The sequence below is a fragment of the Gambusia affinis genome, linkage group LG18 (genome assembly GCF_019740435.1).
Source record: "Gambusia affinis linkage group LG18, SWU_Gaff_1.0, whole genome shotgun sequence".
NCBI classification, from domain to species: domain Eukaryota; kingdom Metazoa; phylum Chordata; class Actinopteri; order Cyprinodontiformes; family Poeciliidae; genus Gambusia; species Gambusia affinis.
The window spans coordinates 22,129,800-22,147,616 of NC_057885.1; the positions used below are offsets into that span (position 1 = coordinate 22,129,800).

The window sequence follows — 17,817 nt, forward strand, 5'->3', positions numbered from 1 at the left end:
CAGAAAACTAGATCACGTCTGATAGGCTTTAAGCTGTTAGAATGATCGTAGAGGAGAAGTGCATTGTGGGAAATGGTGTTTTGTAGAAGAAAACTCAAAATGTCAGGAATGCAAAGATGCATTAAGTGCTGATCATTTGAGTAAAGAAGACTGCTGCCCCCTGGTGGTCAGAAACTGGAAAATGAACAAAACTGGAAACACAGCTGTAAATAAGATATTTTGTTATTTCAGCATCAGTTTGAAGAACTGACCTGCAGATGTTATAGTTTCTTTGCATGTTATTATCTGTAATATTGAGACAATAATTATAGATGATGCTGTTTCAAGTCACTGAAACTACGACTCAGCTGCCATGATGTTCAGTTTCAGTTCAAAGCAGCAGAACAGATAAAAATGCTGAATTAACTTGAGATGATGAATGTTTCTAAATCATCTTTAAATCTTTAAACTGATTTTCAACATGATGACGACCTGCTGGCTTGATACACAACTGGCTTCATAAAAATGTCAAATTATCATTTCTGGCTGATAAAACATAAACAATGCCCTGCGACAGACTGGTGACCTGTCCAGGGTGAACCCGCCTCTCGCCCGGGACGCAGCTGGAGAGGAACCAGCAACCCTCCTGACCCCATTAGGGAAGAAGGGTGTTCAGAAATTGGATGGATGGATGGGAAACATAAACAAATATTTATTAGGATCAAATTTTGACCTGAATGGTTTCATTATTCTGTATAATCTGTGTTAGTGGTTCAATCCAACGACTTTAATTCTCCAGATTCTGTCATTAATATTTATTGACCATTGATGTGAGAGACAGTCTGAGCATCAAACCAGCAGCTTTATTCTCATGTTGAATGAAACATTTTCTCTTTCTGTAAATTACTCTCATGTTCCAGTTCATTTACTAGAAGAAAACTTTCAGGATAAAAAAAGGACGTGTCTAAAGTCATCATTATATTCATATTTTTCCAAACACACAAACCACATCTGATCTATATGACAAATTGAAAGAAACATTCCCAAATTGAAAAGATTTCTGTAACTTTAATGTCTGTAAATCAATAAACTGATTCAAACATCTGTCTGTGTGAACTTGTGGAGTTTTAAAGATAAAGTTCTACATAAATCTCAGAGGAAAATATTTTAGTTTCTGATATCAGTTTTACAAAAAGGTTAATAAAGTTATGATTATGATTTTTTACTCATTTATGACAAATTCATGAGAACAGATAGAAATGATTATTTCAACAGTTTTTACTGTTGAAACACAGAGGTGGTGCTGGCATGATATGGGCTGACAGTCTGTATAATACATGTTGACCTGTAATTATAACATCCACATACTAATATTATATTCATGAAAGCTTGTGTGTTAATGTTAATATAGAAAAGAAAAGAAAAAACAGCAGAATTAATAATTTTAAATTTTTAATACATAAATTAAAATTACAATTGGGATTAATAATGATGATGAAAAAAGTATAAACAAATCAAACTGAGCTGATCCAGTCAACCAGTTTTCACTCTTCATTATACAGACTAACATTCAATGTTACTCAGACCTTCAGCTGGATACGCTCACAGTTCCTAACTCCACCACCAGGTGGCGCCCCAGTATAACCCTTGATAGTAGAACTGGTCTGAGGTCAGATCCAGCAGCTGGATTGGTTCTGCTGAGGTCCAAACAGCTGCAGCTCATGTTGGATGTTAAAAGCTTCTGCAGTGAATCAGGTTCTGACAACATGAGGGAAGAAATCTGGATTTATTTACAGCAGAACCATCAGAACCGGAACCAGTGGAGCAGATCCAGAGCTTCACTGGTTCATCAGCTGCTGCAGCTTAAAGCAGCTCAGGTCAGGGTTCTGGTTCCAGGGTTCTGGTTCCAGGGTTCTGGTTCCAGGGTTCTGGTTCCAGGGTTCTGGTTCCAGGGTTCTGGATCCAGGATCTGGTTCCAGGGTTCTGGTTCCAGGATCTGGTTCCAGAGTTCTGGTTCCAGGGTTCTGGTTCCAGGGTTCTGGTTCCAGGGTTCTGGTTCCATGGTTTTGGTTGAGTCCAGAACGTCTGTTTCCAGCAGCCAGTGGGTCAGAACCAGAACATCATGCTGCTGGTTGATGAACAGAAGGAAGAAAATCAGATAAAACCTGAAACACTGAACTTAATAAATAACAATCTTAGATTAAATTATGTTTATTTAGGCTCATTTATGTCGAGTTTCAGTTTTAAAATCTTTCAGCTGCTGAAAATAATCGACCAAATAAATGAGTTTGTTGTGTTGATGCTAAAAATCTACATTCCTCTCATTCTGATCAAACTGTTTCTAATAATGAAGCGACTGAACTCTCTCTTGTCTTTTTGTAATTACTAAAATAAACATCTACTGGTAGAAAACATTTCTTTAAAACATAAAAAAGAAGAAACATCAGAGCTGTCAGTCCCAGAGTGATGATGATGATGATCATGATGATCTTGATGATCTTGATTACGATGATCATGATGACGATGATGATGATGATCATGATGACGATGATGATGATGAAGATGATCCTTCCTAGTTCTTCTGGTTCTTCAGTCAAAGTTGGTCTCTCAGTTTGGATCTGATCAGCAGCTGCTGGGAGAGAAATCAGAAATATTTATTAATATTTGATGAAAACTGAGATCCAGGGGGATTCATGTAGAAGATGAAGATGTTGGTTCATCAAAACCGGAATCAGAATTTATTAAAGTTTGTAAAAATGTTTTTTTTTACATTCAGATGATTTCTTCTCACCAGTAACGTTGAGTCGACAGAATGTATAGTTGAATCCATCTTTAGTTTCCACGTCACACAGATACAGACCAGAGTCTTCAGTTCTCAGTCTGGACACATGGAGTCTGATTCGTCCTTCTCTGAGGACGTCTTTGTCACTCTGGACTCGTCCTGAAAACTGTTTATCCTGGGATTCTGGAATCTCAACACCATTATGGACGTGATAGAGAACTAGTTCTTTATGAGGAGCCAGTAAGCTGCAGTAGATGAACAGTTCCCTGTAGGATCCCTGAGTCTTGGTGGTGAAGGTCCACTCCAGAGTGATGCTGTGGTTCTCCTCTGCCTGATAGCTGCTCTGTGTCACATTCACTACAAATGTTGCTGCTGAGGAGACAGAGAGGGAAAGAGAGGAGCAGACACACTGAGAACTGGAACATGGGAGTCTTTCAGCTCCATCTAGAGAGCTTTCTGTCACAAAGACAAGATGGAGACTGACCACAGAGACATGAGCTGAGGATGAGGAGCAGCAGGATGATGAAGATCATCTTCATCCTGAGAGAGGAAGAGGAGGAGAGGGAGCAGAACATCAATACAAGGAACAACTGGACTCCTGCTACAGAATTAACTTTATTTAGAAACAGATCAATACTGCCACCTTGTGGTGATAAAACTATACAGCCGTCAGAAAACAGAACATGTTTTTATTCTCTGTTCCTTCTGAAACTTTTATTATGAAATATTTTATGGAGATCCTTTAGATATAAATAAAATATTTAGATTAAATTCTCTGAGGCTTCTTGTAATTTTGATGATTATTATTTACAGACAATTAGAAAACTGTATAAGACCAATAAAAACATAAATATCCTAAACAGAGATATCAGGTTTCTGAAAAAACTTTTAATTTCTATCCAGTCAGTTTCTCTTTGGACTTTAATCAACTTGGTTTCTGGTTCTCTTCATTCTTCCTCCAAACTCTGGAACCTTCATTTCTGAATAAAAGACAAACTTTACTTTCATTTGAAAACAGGACTTTGACCCACTGAGCAACGGTCCAGTTCTTCTCTTCAGGTAAGATGTTTGTATCTAGGATTGTCTCTGCTGAATCCTGTGTGAAGGAGTGAACTGAGTCTGCTCTGAATCCAGCATCAGTTCACTCCTTCATCCTTGTGAAACACAAGAACTGTGAGAGAGGTTTTTAGACGATCCTCTCCAGGCTGCAGTTTTCCCTGCTGAACATTTTCCACATGTCGTGGTGTGGAGAACAGGATGGAGACAAATCCTGTCTGAGTTTGAAACCTGAGACATGTTGGACAAAAGTGTCAAACCAGAGACACTAAACTTTCAGCTGCAAGAAATAATAACAAGTTACAGAAGATTAAAGGTTATTATTACAGATATATAAACTGGAAAACATGATTTCAGGACGAAACTGTTGTGTCTTACATTTATTCACAAGAAACGTGAAATTAAGTAAAAATGTTTTTTCCAATTAACTCTAAATTATAGACAAACAGATCCACATATAATAAACTTACTCTGTTAGTTTTCTTCTTTATCAGCCTCCACAGTTTGTTGCTTTGTCAACTTTTGTGTCCAGGTCTCTGCATAACGTTGCTACTGATCTCTAAAACTACAGACCAGATCTAGACTGACAAATTATTTCCATTATGCTATTTAGAGGCGGTCGAGGGGTCAAACTTCTACTCTCTTTAAGAGCTCCTCCTCCTCCTCGTCCTATTGCCAGACATTCATTACATTCATTACATTCTCCCTCTTCGTGTTGCAGGGCATAAAGCCGGACTCGTCCTGAATCAGGGAGTTTCCCTCCGTTAGACTCTGAGGGATAAATTGCAATAGGAGGAGCAAAGAGAGCAGAAGCCTTTGGAGCTGAAAGCTGCCAACAAACTTGGATCTGATTTCTTTACTCTCTGTAACCTGAAGCGCATAGAGGAAATAGCACAACAGAAATAATTTGTCGATCTGCTCATTTACACCTGGCCTGTAGAGATCAGCAGCAAAGCCATGCAGAGACCTGATGGTCACAAGGTGAGTGATGACGCTGATAAAGAAGAAAAACTAACCGAGTTAGTTTATCATATTTTATGTGGATCCGTTTGTCTGATCCGTTTAGAGTTAGTTGGATAAAACCTTTTACGTAACTACACGTTTATTGTGAGTGAGTGTAAAACACAATCATTAAATAATAAAATTGTTTCCCGGTTCATATATTGTAAAATAACTTTTAATCTCCTGTAACTTGTTTTTCTTTCTGATCCGCTCTGGTAGCTGAATGTTTTGTGTCTCCTATCAGTATTAAACGTGTTTGTCCAACATGTTTCAGCTCTTAAACTCAGGGTTTCCCACCAACGCTGACAACACAATCAGTCCCGTTTACGTTCATGGATTCGTTTCTTTTCTTTCTTTCGACAAACGAAAGACGAATATAAAAGTCTGAAGAGCTTCACAGATCAAAATGTCTGCAGTGACGAAATGTGTTTGATATTTCACAATCAGAAAATGTTTCATTTGTTTACATTTTATAATGAAACTGTTTCTGAAATGATAAGATTTCAACACTGGAGAATCACGAAGCTTCAGAGGCAGAAAAAGTTTCTACGGTTTGCTCCGAGCAGAGCTTCACTGCGGCGGCGTGGGAGGAGTTAAACACGTGACTCCGCCCACAGCTCAACTGGAAGGTCAAGTTCCTGACGTAATTCATTTTACCCCTTCAACAGTGATAATTCACTGGATGGTGATGAATGTATGTTGAGACATTAAATGAATGTTTTCTCATCAGCAACTGTGTTTATTTATTATTTTTATTCCACTGTAGAAATAAACAACAAAAAATTATAATTTTGTTAAAAGTTCAACACTTAATTCAGAAAGTAAAACTAGCATATATTATATAATCTCACATATTCTAAACCTTTTTTTTCTTGTAACTTTGATTATAACTTACAGATAATAAACTCAACCTCCAGTGTCTGAAAAATTAATAATATTCTAGAATATACTGTAAAATATTGAATCCAAAGTTTTCTGGACTCTTTGATCTGTTCTGATGTTTGGTCTTAAAGCTTTTAATTGATGCTCTTTGTTACTGAGCATAAAGTTTTTTTATCTGCTCCAGTTGGTCTGTTCATAATGTTCTCATGTTATTAATAAATCAATATTTATACAGACTTGCTGTCAGGATGGTTATTCACTGTTGAGATGTTTGTTTCCAGAACTGAGATCAGCTCTATTTGAGCTTTTTACTAAACGTTGCTGCTCCCTCTAGTGCTGAAACGTCGACACTACAACAAAATAATAAATTGTCTCGAAATAATCGAAGCAAATAGAAAAAAAAACTCTTGAAACGATTGAAAATGTGAAATCTGAATTAAGAGAACAAAACCAATCAATCAATCAATCAATCAATCAATCAATCAATCATCTACTCCCACTCAGAGGGTGAATCAGACTCCATGTGTTCAGACTGAAGATGTTTCATCTCTAGAAGATGCCGACTCGGCGTCTGATGATTTCAGCTGAAGGTAAAATATTGACAGGATTTTCTGTGAAAAGATTCCTGCTGCAGTTTGAACCATAAGAACTGATTTTGTTGTTTAACTGTAACATGAACAGCAGCTGGACTGAGGAAATGATTCAGGTGGGATTTTAATCCTCATGTTTCTGCCAACATTCAGAACCAAAACATGAAGAGGAGAAATTAAAAGTCCAGATCAGGATGAGCAAAAACAGCCTGGAAAACATTTCAGTTTCTAAAATTAATGTTTGGATAATAATAAGTAAATATGTACTGAGATATTTGGTAATATTTTTGTGATTCTGGACATTTTAAAGAAGAAGCAGAATGAAATTCAGCTGGACGGGTCAGCAGCCAGAAACAACAGAACAAGGATTTATAGAAACACTAAATATTTCCCTCATTGGAGCTGTAAGTAATCCTCTATTGATCCTCATCATTTTCTTTAGGATTTTACATCAGAAAAAAGCAAAACGCTGCAGGAAAAGAAACTTTAAATATAAATGATTCAAAATGACAAATATTTTGTTGAACCTACCAGAGATGTTGAGTCGACACCTTCCAGAGTTGAATCCATCTTGGTTCTGATAGAGGACTGGTTCTCTGTGATCATTTCTTTATTCAATAATTTAACAAGAACATTATCGTACAGAAACAAGAAGAAACCTTCAAACATCTGGAAAACTTCCTGATTCACCTCGTTTAGTTTAGAAACGTTATCAGGAAAACTTCACATAAAGTCAAATAATTTTACAGTAAATTCATAAATATTCATAAAAAAACATTGTAGGAAGAGCAGATTATAATGGCCATGAGCATCAAAACATTAAAACACAACAGTACAGGCCACTGAAACCTTTAAGAAGATCTTAATTATCTTTAAAACAGTAATGAACAACTTTTTCCTTCATTAAATGTTATTATTGTAAAGTTAAACCCAAATTTATTTTTTAGGTTTAAAGTTCATCCATTCATCGACTATTAACTGTAACTTAATTAGAAATATTTATCTTGGAAACATTTATATATATATATATATATATATATATATATATATATATATATGATCAAATAAAACCACAGTAGTGAAGTTTTAGCTTTAAACAACAACATGTTTACAGATTTAGTAAAACATGAGCAGAAAAGATTCAACAGCAGCTGTAAAGCACAGTGGTGGAGGAGTAATGATGTGGGATTGTTTTGCTGTCAGGACTGGAGATCATGATCTCTTCTGTTTACCAAAGTAGAATCCAAAATGAGTTCAGGATCCATCAGCTGCTTCCTGAAGCTTCAGAGTTAAACAACTGAATTAAAGTTCATCATCAGCCGATTCACTAATGAGTTCTGGATCCATGTTTGATGTTTGATCAGTAAAACTATGATTGCTGCTGATACAGTCAGTCCCAGTGAAACATAAAGACCGACCCGTCCTCGACTGTCTGACGCTGAATCTTCTTTATGATGATGGAAAATTCCAGAAGAAGCTGCAAAAAAACCAGAAGATAAAAACTGAATTTGTGCCTCATGAGAGACGTCTGGTCAGAAAAACTGGTGTTTCCTTTATATTGACTTTGGCTTTGAGTTTTAGAGAAACCAACAGAAAAAATGACATAAAAACACAATAAACATAAAAAACATGTTAATAGAAATTAATAGAGGAAAATATTTTTGAGCTAAACGACACAAGAGCAACAAATTCTTAGCTGATTAACAGAAAAACCTAAAAGTTTTTTTGAAGCTCAAACTCACCAGAGACTTTGAGTCGACATCTTCCAGAGTTGAATCCATAATCTGTCATCACGTCACACAGATACAGACCAGAGTCTTCAGTCCTCAGTCTGGACACATGGAGTCTGATTCGTCCTTCTCTGAGGACGTCTTTGTCACTCTGGACTCGTCCTGAAAACTGTTCATCCTGAGATTCTGGAATCTCAACACCTTCATGGACCTGATAGAGAACAAAGACTCCATGATCAGTGTTCGCTTCACAGTAGATGAACAGATTCTTCCAGGATCCCTGAGTCTTGTTGGTGAAGGTCCACTCCAGAGTGATGCTGTGGTTCTCCTCTGCCTGATAGCTGCTCTGTGTCACATTCACTACAAATGTTGCTGCTGAGGAGACAGAGAGGGAAAGAGAGGAGCAGACACACTGAGAACTGGAACATGGGAGTCTTTCAGCTCCATCTAGAGAGCTTTCTGTCACAAAGACAAGATGGAGACTGACCACAGAGACATGAGCTGAGGATGAGGAGCAGCAGGATGCTGGAGATCATCTTCATCCTGAGAGAGGAAGAGGAGGAGAGGCAGCAGAACATCAGGATCAACATCACTAACAATATGAGTAACAACAGGATTCATAGCAGTGAATTATGGATTTCCTTCTTGCAATCTAAAATAATCCCACATGTTAAATCAAATAAACTCTCACTGAGTTTCACATGAGAATAAATAATCTGCATCAAACTGTTCTGGTAATTCGTCTGTTTAATCTCTAATTTACTGAATTAGTTCAGTCAGGATATCAGGTGTTTGTCACCAACATTTTCTGCTGATGGGAAAAAGAAAAACAAAGTGAAGCAGAGAAATGTCTCCACCTGCTGGAGAACTAGAAGAACTACAGCTCCTCCCCAGTATTTACATTTAACCTGCATTTCTGACAATTTATGACAAGCAACTTAAATTCATAATTCAAACTTTACTGAGATAAAGTATTGATCATATTTGTGTGAACTCTTAGTGTTTATACTTTTAAAAGCTAAAGGAGACAGAAAATCAGCTGATTTACCTTTAAGATGTGACTGAAATTTGAATCCTGTGGAGGAAAAACAGGTTTAAGGCTTTTATTCTGACAGAATGACACGACTTTCACATTAAACGGTTGATGGACTAAGATTATTTTTTCTAACACAACAGTAGAATAATCATCTGGATTAAGAAAGAAAATGTATTTAATCTGCATAAAGAACAAACACCAAGTTTGACTTTAGTTTAATTTAGAAATAAAAGTTGTTTAGATCTTTAGTTTTCAACAACCAGACATAGATTTGTTTTTCTGAAACTTTCTTTAAACAGAAGAACCTCAAACAGATTAAAAAATCACATTTGATCAAATAAAACAAATTTATTTGATCTGTTGAAATTTAAACATAAACTTTTCATAATTCAGAGATCTCTGGATTAAATCAATGACATTAGATCAAATATTAATTTATATTTTATTAATTGGTCCAGCACTTGAACATTTTACAATTCAATAATGAAACAGGAATGAAAATAATTTGTTGTAGATTAAAATCATTTTGATTCCAGTGATTTATTGACCTGATCTCAGATACATTAACATTTATTACTCATGTTATTGTCTTAGTTAACAGGCAAATTTACAAAAAATATCAATATAACTATTGACTGAACTGAAGTCTAAACAACCAAACTAATATAAACTTACTTTTCTGGTTGGATTGTTTTCATTGTTTCTCAGAGTTTGTAGAGCCGTTTTCTTGTTGTGTGATTCATGTTGGAATGAGAAGGAATGAATAGACATCACAGAAAACACAGCCGTTTTCAGAACAGTTTCACTTCCTGATGTTTTTGCTTTCAGTTTCATGGTTAAAAACCTGAAACATGACAGAATAGGGCATTAAAACTCTGTGGTTTTAAAGCCCTCCCTTCACCATGACCTTGTTCCTGTTTCTTAACATGTTTTGTTGATCAGTTTTTAACATTTCAATGTTAGACCTGAGTTTTATCTAATTTTTAGAAATTTTCTGATCATTGAAAACTGAATCTGGATTCTGATTAGAATCAGTTTGATTCACTTCAGTTCAATAAAATCTATTCCAGAGGTTTATAGATCTAGAACCAGTAGATCAGCTGCTATAAACCAGATGTTTGCTCTAGTTGTTGTTTTATTTAACAGTTTTCTTCCTCTAACAGAGATCAGTTGATCTGTTGATTCTCAGAGAAATTAAAGTTTTTCTGATTCATTGAACTGAATCAGTTCATTCAGATCCTCCATGTTTTCATGTTTGGTGACCAAAAAATATTTATTTCATCTGTTTGTAACAGAAAAATACAGTTTTCTCTCATTTCTCCAATTAAATTAAATAATTCACTTCTATGTTTATTATCATAAAAAGTAGATTGTTCACACAGTTAGTGAATCTATAGATCTATAGATCTATTATCAGTGACAACCAGAGTTAAATCATCCATATATGTGATGAATTTCTCTCTCTGACATTATAACCAGTTAATACTTTGGTATTTCTATTTTATGCTGAAAGTAAAAAAATAAATAATAAACAATTTTATCTAACTTTTGATTTTATATTAAAGGCTTGTGAATCTCCAAACTACAGATGAAACATTTATCATGATGTTTGGGAGACGAAAAACTTCATCTGATGTTTTCACCGCAGGGTGGTTTTTGTTCCCAACGTTATTATGGTGCATAAAGAAAGTTTATGCAACATACAGAGATGACTCAACTCAGCTTGATCTGAATAACCAAAGGAGAAGTGTAAATGTGTCTATTCATCACTTCTCTTTTCCAATCACAGCAGCCCAAGATCAGTTCAGATATTTCACTAAATTTCCCAGCATGCCTCTGGTTCATTTTCTACAATTTAACAATAAAAAACTGAGATCTGTAGAGTTTCTCTGAATAAATTCAGTGCAGAGCTCAGAAAACACATTCAGTTGATATAAAATCATAAAATAATCATCATCTTCACAACATTTATTATAAACAGTCTGAATTCACAACAACATCAAGGCTTTTATTTAGATCCTAAAACTCAGAACCTGTAGTTCTGTCTGCAGTATTTCTAGGATGAAAACTGTCCAGATCCTTTCAGGAAGTGAAACATTTATTTTCTTCACATTCAGGACGTCCCAGTTTCAGACAGAGAGACTGAACTGGTGGAACTGGGAGGATTTATTTAAACTGAAATGAACCAACAGAGTTTAAATGTTAAAATGAATCCATCCAGATTCTGGGACAAAGTCTGTCAGAGACTCTGAGGTCCAGATGTTCTGGAAATGTTACTGAAACTCTTTTCCTGTCAAACGGACTCTGGTTCTGAATGTGGTTCTGGTAGAGATCAGAGTCTCTGGGTCGTCAGGAGGAAGCAGAACAGAACCTGATTCTATCAGACTGTTGGACTTTAGATGACAGGAGAACAGATCCGTCCGTCTGTCTGTTCATGGTCTGTTTCTGTCGTTTCCTCCTTCAGTCTCTCCTCTGTCAGGATCTCAGTTTGGTTTCATGTTGTTGTTGATCTGCTGTCACTAAAACCAGCTGGTTTAAATATCACAGGATTCAATCTGCACATCACAACTAAGCAGAGAAAGTTTTCATTGTTTCCTTCAAGACGTTGGATAAACTCAGTCCAGATGATATTCACCCAGACAACAAAGATCTGATGGGACTTGTAGTCTTTTAAATTGTTTTGTATTTGTTTTAATCTTCCTCATAGTGCCCCCTGCTGGCTGGTAATGGAAACACATCTCAAGCATTGAGCTTCTTACCTCTACACATGAAAATAAAATTATTTCTCTGTTGGAGAATCTGAAGTTCAGCTTTTATTCTGAAGGATGACCTCTGAACTATTAGCTTAAAGAGACTAATAGTTTATTTAAGCTCTGGATTAGTTTAAATCTTAAATAAACTACTCAAGTTTAATTAACTAAAACCAGGAGTTTTTAGTTTTTATACTTTTAGATCAACATTATTACATTATTTTTCTTCCTTTGGTTTGTTGTTTTGTTTTATTTCCTTCTAATTCATGTAAAACATTTTGAATTGCCTTGTTGTTGAAAATGTGCAAAATAAGTAAAATTACATTACATTATAGGCAGCATCATGAAACGTGTTGCAGATAAAATAAAATAAAAAAAACATCTTTATCATCATCATGTGATGAAAAACTGTTTAATTAGTTTAAACTAGAATAATGAGAGAACTCTGTCTTTATCAGATTTTCTACTTTTGATACATTTTATTTTTAGATAAAATACAATTAAAGCTTTTTTTAGTTTTCAGCAGAACAATAACTCATACAGTTTCTTATTTTCTTGTACTAAATTAATCATCTTTAAATCACATTAGTTATAAAAGTTCAGCTTCTGTTCATCACAATATTTAATTTATCCAAAAAGATAAATTCAGTTCAGCAGTTCACAGCAACACAGTCACACATATTACATGAAATAAAACAACAACCATTCACTGATTCACAAAAATACATTTGATCAAAATATAAAATTATGTGACACTTTGAGTTTAAACATTAAGTTTAAAGAAAAAACTTTTAACCCGTTGAATATTTAACAACTTTGTAATAAAATGGCAACATTCATATTTATAATGTTTCAACAAAGAAACGACAAACTAACACTGACAGTAAAGATTTATGTTAAAGAAAAGCATAAAAACATTTATGTCACAATGTTGTGTATTAAATTCAAAAATAAATTTAATGTATAAAATCATCACTTTAAAGTTAATCCTTTGATTTAACCCAAAAATAGGAAAAATGTATTTTTATAACTAAATCTTTAGATGTTTTGTTTCACAACATATTTATAAAAGTATTTATTAAATATATTTGTGAAAATAACACATTGAATATCTGCATAATTCAACAATAAAACAGTATTTAAAAAACAAGAATGTAAACGTAACAAATTCATCACTTTTGTCACAGTGATGGTTTGAACAACCACAACATGACTGATGATCAATGAACCAATATCTGATCAATAATTGATCAATACTTCTGACAGACTCCAGAAACCTTTAGAAATAATGTAAAATGTCTAAAACAATAACAATAAATGACTCAATTTCATCATGAGAATCTAACATGTTAATCAGAATAGATGGAAACAAATCTGATGTTTCTGTGGTGGAAAAATTAGTTTTAAACAAAATTATAGCAAACAAACATATTAAATGTATTGTTTTCTTTTTTCATCTACACTTGATTCAAAATGATTATTTATTTTCCTTCTAAACCAAATAATTGATATTATTATTAGAACCATTAGAGCTGCTGTCAGTCCCACAGTGATGAAGATGACGATTCTTCCTCGTCTCTCTGGTTCTGGAGTCAAAGTTGGTCTCTGAGTTTGGATCTGATCAGCAACTGCTGGGAGAGAAATCAGAAATATTTATTAATATTTCATGAAAACTGAGATCCAGGAGGATTCATGTAGAAGATGAAGATGTTGGTTCATCAATACAGGAATCAGAATTTATCAAAGTTTGTAAAAATGTTTTCTTCTCTGATACTGATGATTTCCTCTCACCAGTAACGTTGAGTCGACATCTTCCAGAGTTGAATCCATCTTCAGTTTTCACGTCACACAGATACAGACCAGAGTCTTCAGTCCTCAGTCTGGACACATGGAGTCTGATTCGTCCTTCTCTGAGGACGTCTTTGTCACTCTGGACTCGTCCTGAAAACTGTTCATCCTGATATTCTGGAAACTCAACTCCATTATGGACCTGATACAGAACCAATCCTCTAGGAGGATCTAGAAATTCACAGAGGATAAACATGGAGGACAGAGAGGAGTCGGGTCTGTTGGTGAAGGTCCACTCCAGAGTGATGCTGTGGTTCTCCTCTGCCTGATAGCTGCTCTGTGTCACATTCACTACAAATGTTGCTGCTGAGGAGACAGAGAGGGAAAGAGAGGAGCAGACACACTGAGAACTGGAACATGGGAGTCTTTCAGCTCCATCTAGAGAGCTTTCTGTCACAAAGACAAGATGGAGACTGACCACAGAGACATGAGCTGAGGATGAGGAGCAGCAGGATGCTGGAGATCATCTTCATCCTGAGAGAGGAAGAGGAGGAGAGGCAGCAGAACATCAATACAAGGAACAACTACAGTCTGATTTCATTCAGAAAAAACTCTCAGGATCTTCAGTTCAAAACACTGAAAAAACATTAATTATGCTAAATAACAATAAAGTAATTTTGCTGCTAAGAAAATTAAAAATCAAAATCTTTTTCTCCGCAGCATGTCAGTGTTCTGACTACAGAGTATTTTGATCATAGATCAATAAAAATATGGCCAAAAAGGAATAAATTTCTGCTAGATAAACTTCAAGATTAATTCCACATTTTCTTATGCTGATTGCTAAAATTTCTCCTTTATCTGCATTGACCTTAATTCTCCACTGTATTACACACACAAACCTTTTACTTATATTATCCATCACAACATGAAATTAGATCCACATCTCCATTCAGATCTACTCAGTTCTGGTAAATACCCCAGCTTGATCTCAGCAGGCTGTAACATGTTTCCAGTCTCTTTCATCATATTCCTCCCAGCATAATACAAACCTCCACCGAGTCCAACTTGTCTTCATATCTCACTGAAAAATCGTAAACGACTTTGAACAGTTTTTCAACACAAAGAACCATTCATTAAGTGAATTTCTTGATAAAACTACAAACTACTTTCACATTGGAAGATTGTGGCAGGAATTGTTTTGCAAAAGTCTAAATATATCTCAAGCAATACAGCAGATTTTGCTCTGTGAAATACCTCTTAACTACAACATGAACCACAGAAGGTGAACATGATTTAATGGTTTTATGTTAACTTTTAACCCACATGCAGAACACTCAGGAGGTAGATAAAGTTAATTATTGAATAACAATGAATAAATGTCCGAGGAGACTGGAAGGAAGCTGAGGGGAGAGGGAAATGCAGAGTAATAAAGTTAAAATGTTAGAAAGAACAAAACTCTTACTGATGAAGAAGAGATTAGTGGAGAATCTGTGGGAATCCTTGGAAGTTCTTGGTTTGATCAGAAGGAAGGCGTTGGATGGTGGAAACGTTGGATCCAGGTTGCACAGAGCTGATGTGGAGGAAGAGGAGAGGAGTGTTTCCAGCCATGCAGTTTGAACCAGAGGTAATTATTGAGTCTTGTAATCATGAGGAGCTGAATCCAGTAAGCCACTGGAAGAAACCATAACAGTCAACTGGCTCCTTCTATACTCTGTTCTGGTTTACTGCCAAAAACCCGACTCTCCTATCACATTCTTCTGATGAAGCACAGCTGAAGTTGATATCAACAGAAGGGGGAACAGGAACAAACATGCCCAGCATCAGGCTGTTGGAGATTATGACTTCATTACCAAACTGAAAGCAGCTCAACCGTCTCAGTTCAGAAGATGGGAAAACATGGCTATGTCTTTAGTAGATTTTGTTGTGAACCAGTTATTTATGAATATAGAATAATTAACCTCATGTATCAAACTTTAGCACAGGTCAACATATCATTGCTAATTAACTGAAAATTATTCGGAAACACATAATTTTCCTTATTATTCCATTTTTTGTCGTATTTAAAATCTTTGTGTTCTCTGAAAGTGAAAGAGTTGTTAGTTTTAATGAAATATATATTTTTTATAATATTTAGTACATATGCCTCTACAATCAACACAAAGACAGAAACATTTAATCCAGAGATGTTTGGAAGATGGCTGGACTGAAAGTCTCAGCAGGTCAGATCAAAGTTATTTTTTATTGTCCAAAAGTTTTGAATCTGATCCGTCTTTTTGTTCAGATTTTAGAAATAATTTAACATGTTTGAGTTGGAATAAAATGAGGACTGGTGTATAAAACATAAATTGTTATAAAACTAAAAACACAAAGTAGACAAACCTTTTGATTGTTTTTTTTATCATGTTATGATTAGACTCATATAAATGAAGGTTTTCATGTTTTTTTTCTTTTTTTACAGTGTTTTTGTTACAGTTTCAGAAACTGATGCTTTCTGCACCACAACTGAGGAAGATTTATAAAGAATAATCAAATGAATTAGTTAATTAAGTTACTGTATGGATCAGCTGTCATGGAAAAATGTCATTTAGTTTAGTTTGATATTGTTTGTTTTCTTCCACTTCATCAGTCATTTTGCTTCATCCAGTTTCTGTCATATTGAGCCAATTTCTGCTACACTGATGGCAAAAAAATTATCTAACAATTTGATGAAATAAATCATAATGGAGGTTATGTCATAATTACATCTTATTTATGTCATAAAATTGAGATTGTAACAACAAGGGACTGTTAAAGGTTGGATTACATTTTTTAAAACACATTAAGGTTGCATAAGTAAAATGTGATGGACTGGTGAAACATGAAAGGTCGTCTCACTGAAAGGATCTAGAGCTTTGTGAGGCAGAGCTGCAGCTAGAAATAGTTTGAGTCGCGTTCAAGAACAAATGGAACAACAAGGTTGCAGTTCCTGGAAACAAACCCTGGAGTAGAGAAGGGCTTTTGTTTGTTGATGCACTTTGTGATTTTTGTCTTGATGCCAGATAAACAAGGTTTTACTTTTCTTCATCTCTGTTTTTTTTTTTTTTTTTACTTTGCTCAGGGGAAAAAGTCGGGTTGGGACAGTAACACTGATTTCCTCATTTTCAATGAAGAGAGATCCAATTTCTGCTTATAGATTCTGCTTGGACATAATGTGTTACACAATTAGAGTGCAGAAGGAAACTAAACCTGAAGTACACAAACTCTCTCAGAGATCTGACCTCCTCCTTAGAGTATTGATCCATGTGAAAGGCTTTAAAAAGCAGCTGAAGGCATTTTTATTCCTGACAGACTTTACTTAAACTTTTATAATCTGCATATGGAATTGTATTGTGCTTTTTTTATCAGTTGTTCTTTGTTATGTACATAGTTAGGGTTAACCTTCTTGTAAAACTCTTTATTAAATCTGTGCAGGAAAACATGTGTAATATTTTCTGTGATCAGTATGCCAAAATGAAATTCTGCTCTGCCTTTTTGCTTTGTTGCAGCATGCTCAGTCACAGCTTGCTTCAAAGTAATATGTGTGGAAAAAGACAAAGCCAAAAGTAAAAGTTCTGCTTTGGGGAAAATTAGAACTTTGGGAAAAGTTCTGCCCTGACACGTTCTGGTCATAAATTGTCAGGGCAGAACATCATGAGGCAGTCAGAATACTCCATGACTCTCTGTGTTGCCCCACAAAGAACACAACAACATTAAAAGATTAAGAGTCAGCAATACATGAAGGATTAATACTTCTAGAATATTTTTAATATATTTTAAATACTGTTAAACCCAGCAACTTTAACAGTTGCTCTGATTTCCTCCTTTTCAATATAATATTTTTTTTTGTTTTTAATTTCTTATTTCACCAAAACACAGTTTGCAAATCTGTCTCTCTAATTTGATAATAATGTACAATATTATTGTTGTGGTGACTTTTCATCACCAGTTACTGGAGTTACTGCACACCAGAGGGCGCAGTAACTCCAGTAGCTTATGTAATGCAGGTTCAATGGAGCTACCACTGAGGTCTTTATGCTGCAGCTACTATGTGAAGGTCTGCTGGTCTTCTTTAACTCTGCTCCTGCTCTCACTGAGCAAGAAGATGATGACGACTCTGCTTGATATTTCACATAATTTTGATAAATATTTGAATTCTTTCTGTATATATCTCCATAATTCAGAAATATGACTTTATGATTCTGGT

General features: G+C 35.1%; 2 protein-coding genes and 2 long non-coding RNA genes across 16 annotated transcripts in view; 2 read left to right on the forward strand and 2 right to left on the reverse strand.

Annotated features, from left to right (window-relative positions):
• Positions 1–17,817, reverse strand: part of LOC122821059 — an 83,563-nt gene that overhangs the window by 58,665 nt on the left and 7,081 nt on the right. For 2 of the 10 annotated variants that reach the window (XM_044098911.1, XM_044098903.1), the window contains exon 1: positions 4,288–4,382. The exons of 3 other annotated variants lie outside the window; for them this stretch is intronic. Coding sequence is in view for 3 of the 7 variants with exons in the window: in XM_044098898.1 (XP_043954833.1) it covers positions 2,310–2,611; positions 2,771–3,133; positions 3,246–3,300 (720 nt within the window). In the remaining 4 variants the exon portion in view is untranslated. Of the gene's footprint in view, positions 1–1,348; positions 2,612–2,770; positions 3,134–3,245; positions 3,302–4,287; positions 4,383–9,069; positions 9,097–9,732; positions 9,793–11,583; positions 11,587–12,783; positions 12,797–17,817 lie in introns of those variants that run through there. 5 more of the 10 variants (XM_044098901.1, XM_044098900.1, XM_044098898.1 and 2 more) reach the window with 5 other exon arrangements.
• Positions 2,985–14,110, forward strand: LOC122821089. Its single transcript, XR_006368896.1, has 2 exons — positions 2,985–3,057; positions 13,886–14,110. It is a non-coding gene; the product is annotated as an uncharacterized LOC122821089 (long non-coding RNA).
• On the forward strand, positions 4,421–5,548 carry LOC122821106. The gene is made up of 2 exons (XR_006368915.1): positions 4,421–4,798; positions 5,107–5,548. It is a non-coding gene; the product is annotated as an uncharacterized LOC122821106 (long non-coding RNA).
• Positions 7,368–14,164, reverse strand: LOC122821067. Of its 4 annotated transcripts, XM_044098933.1 has the most exons (4): positions 14,074–14,164; positions 13,798–13,961; positions 8,034–8,232; positions 7,452–7,768 (listed from the first exon to the last, which is right to left on the reverse strand). In XM_044098933.1, exons 1-4 carry the CDS (start codon positions 14,162–14,164, stop codon positions 7,581–7,583), a joined length of 642 nt encoding a protein of 213 aa, XP_043954868.1. In that variant the 3' UTR covers positions 7,452–7,580. The 4 variants fall into 4 exon arrangements, with proteins under 4 accessions (XP_043954865.1, XP_043954868.1, XP_043954867.1 ...); XM_044098930.1 differs by lacking the exons at positions 13,798–13,961; positions 14,074–14,164 and adding an exon at positions 8,509–9,014 and having other exon boundaries at positions 7,368–7,768; positions 8,034–8,396; XM_044098932.1 differs by lacking the exons at positions 7,452–7,768; positions 8,034–8,232 and adding an exon at positions 13,224–13,435 and having other exon boundaries at positions 13,599–13,961.